Source organism: Cyprinodon variegatus, unplaced genomic scaffold, assembly GCF_000732505.1.
Source record: "Cyprinodon variegatus isolate N-32 unplaced genomic scaffold, C_variegatus-1.0 Scaffold1125, whole genome shotgun sequence".
Classification (NCBI taxonomy): domain Eukaryota; kingdom Metazoa; phylum Chordata; class Actinopteri; order Cyprinodontiformes; family Cyprinodontidae; genus Cyprinodon; species Cyprinodon variegatus.
The window spans coordinates 163461-164321 of NW_015151578.1; the positions used below are offsets into that span (position 1 = coordinate 163461).

Sequence of the window (861 nt, forward strand, 5' to 3'; positions counted from 1 at the left end):
GGTGTTTAACATCCTGGTTCTGGGGGTTCTTACCCTACAGTGAGTTTGGCCCCATCCTGGAGTTCCACCATAGTTGGGGATAGTCTGTCATTCATGAATAAGCCCCGCCTCACTAGACTTCTGCTGATTCTGGCCCTGTTCTGTCTTGTTTCAGAGAGTGTGAGCCTCAGGGGGCCTTTTGCTATTTGTTTGCCTCCATGAAAACTGGTCTGGCCAAAGGCTATGTAGATTCTCCGCAGTAGGGTCTGTCTGTGCCGGACCTTTCAGAATCAGTCGGATCCAACTTTGCTGCATGAAGGAACCAAATTGATGGAAGCTAAACATCTGATATGAATGATGGGAATCAAAGACAGACTTACTTCCACATCCTTCCAGGGATGCTGAGGGTACTGCCTCTCAAACATGGGGATAAACTCATCATAGTGGACCTGCAAAGCCACAGTACAGTAATTCATTCAGAGGAAGCACACCTTAAAAATGTCTTCTTTTAGAAGAGTCTAAAACCAGAGCATTGGGCCCCATAGGTCCTCAGTGAGAAGGCTGGCTGTCTAGATTATGGGCTACCTCTGTCACCCAGCACCCCTGAAGCACAGCCAGCAGCTCTCACCTGTATTTAGACACAATGGGCCTTTACATGTCTACATGCAAAGCTCTATGAAGGATTTAGAAAATGAATAATACTGAAATCAGAAACATTAGCAAAGCACCAAGTGGCAGAGAAGGCAAAAACATGAGACATTTAAACTGTTCTTTCCTTCCTGTTTTCCTTCCTTTTAGCAGAGCAGAAGCAGCCGAATGTTACCAAGAAGAAAAAGACCTGGATCGCAACTCAGCAGTGAAGTTAGGAAAGGTTCTGATAAA

General features: G+C 45.5%; 1 protein-coding gene across 1 annotated transcript in view; it reads right to left on the bottom strand.

The window, feature by feature from the left end:
• The window catches only part of ttll12 (tubulin tyrosine ligase like 12), a 9586-nt gene that overhangs the window by 1632 nt on the left and 7093 nt on the right, over nucleotides 1-861 (bottom strand). The window contains exon 10 of the mRNA XM_015400620.1: nucleotides 360-428. Coding sequence (XP_015256106.1) covers nucleotides 360-428 — 69 coding nt within the window. The remainder of the gene's footprint in view (nucleotides 1-359; nucleotides 429-861) is intronic.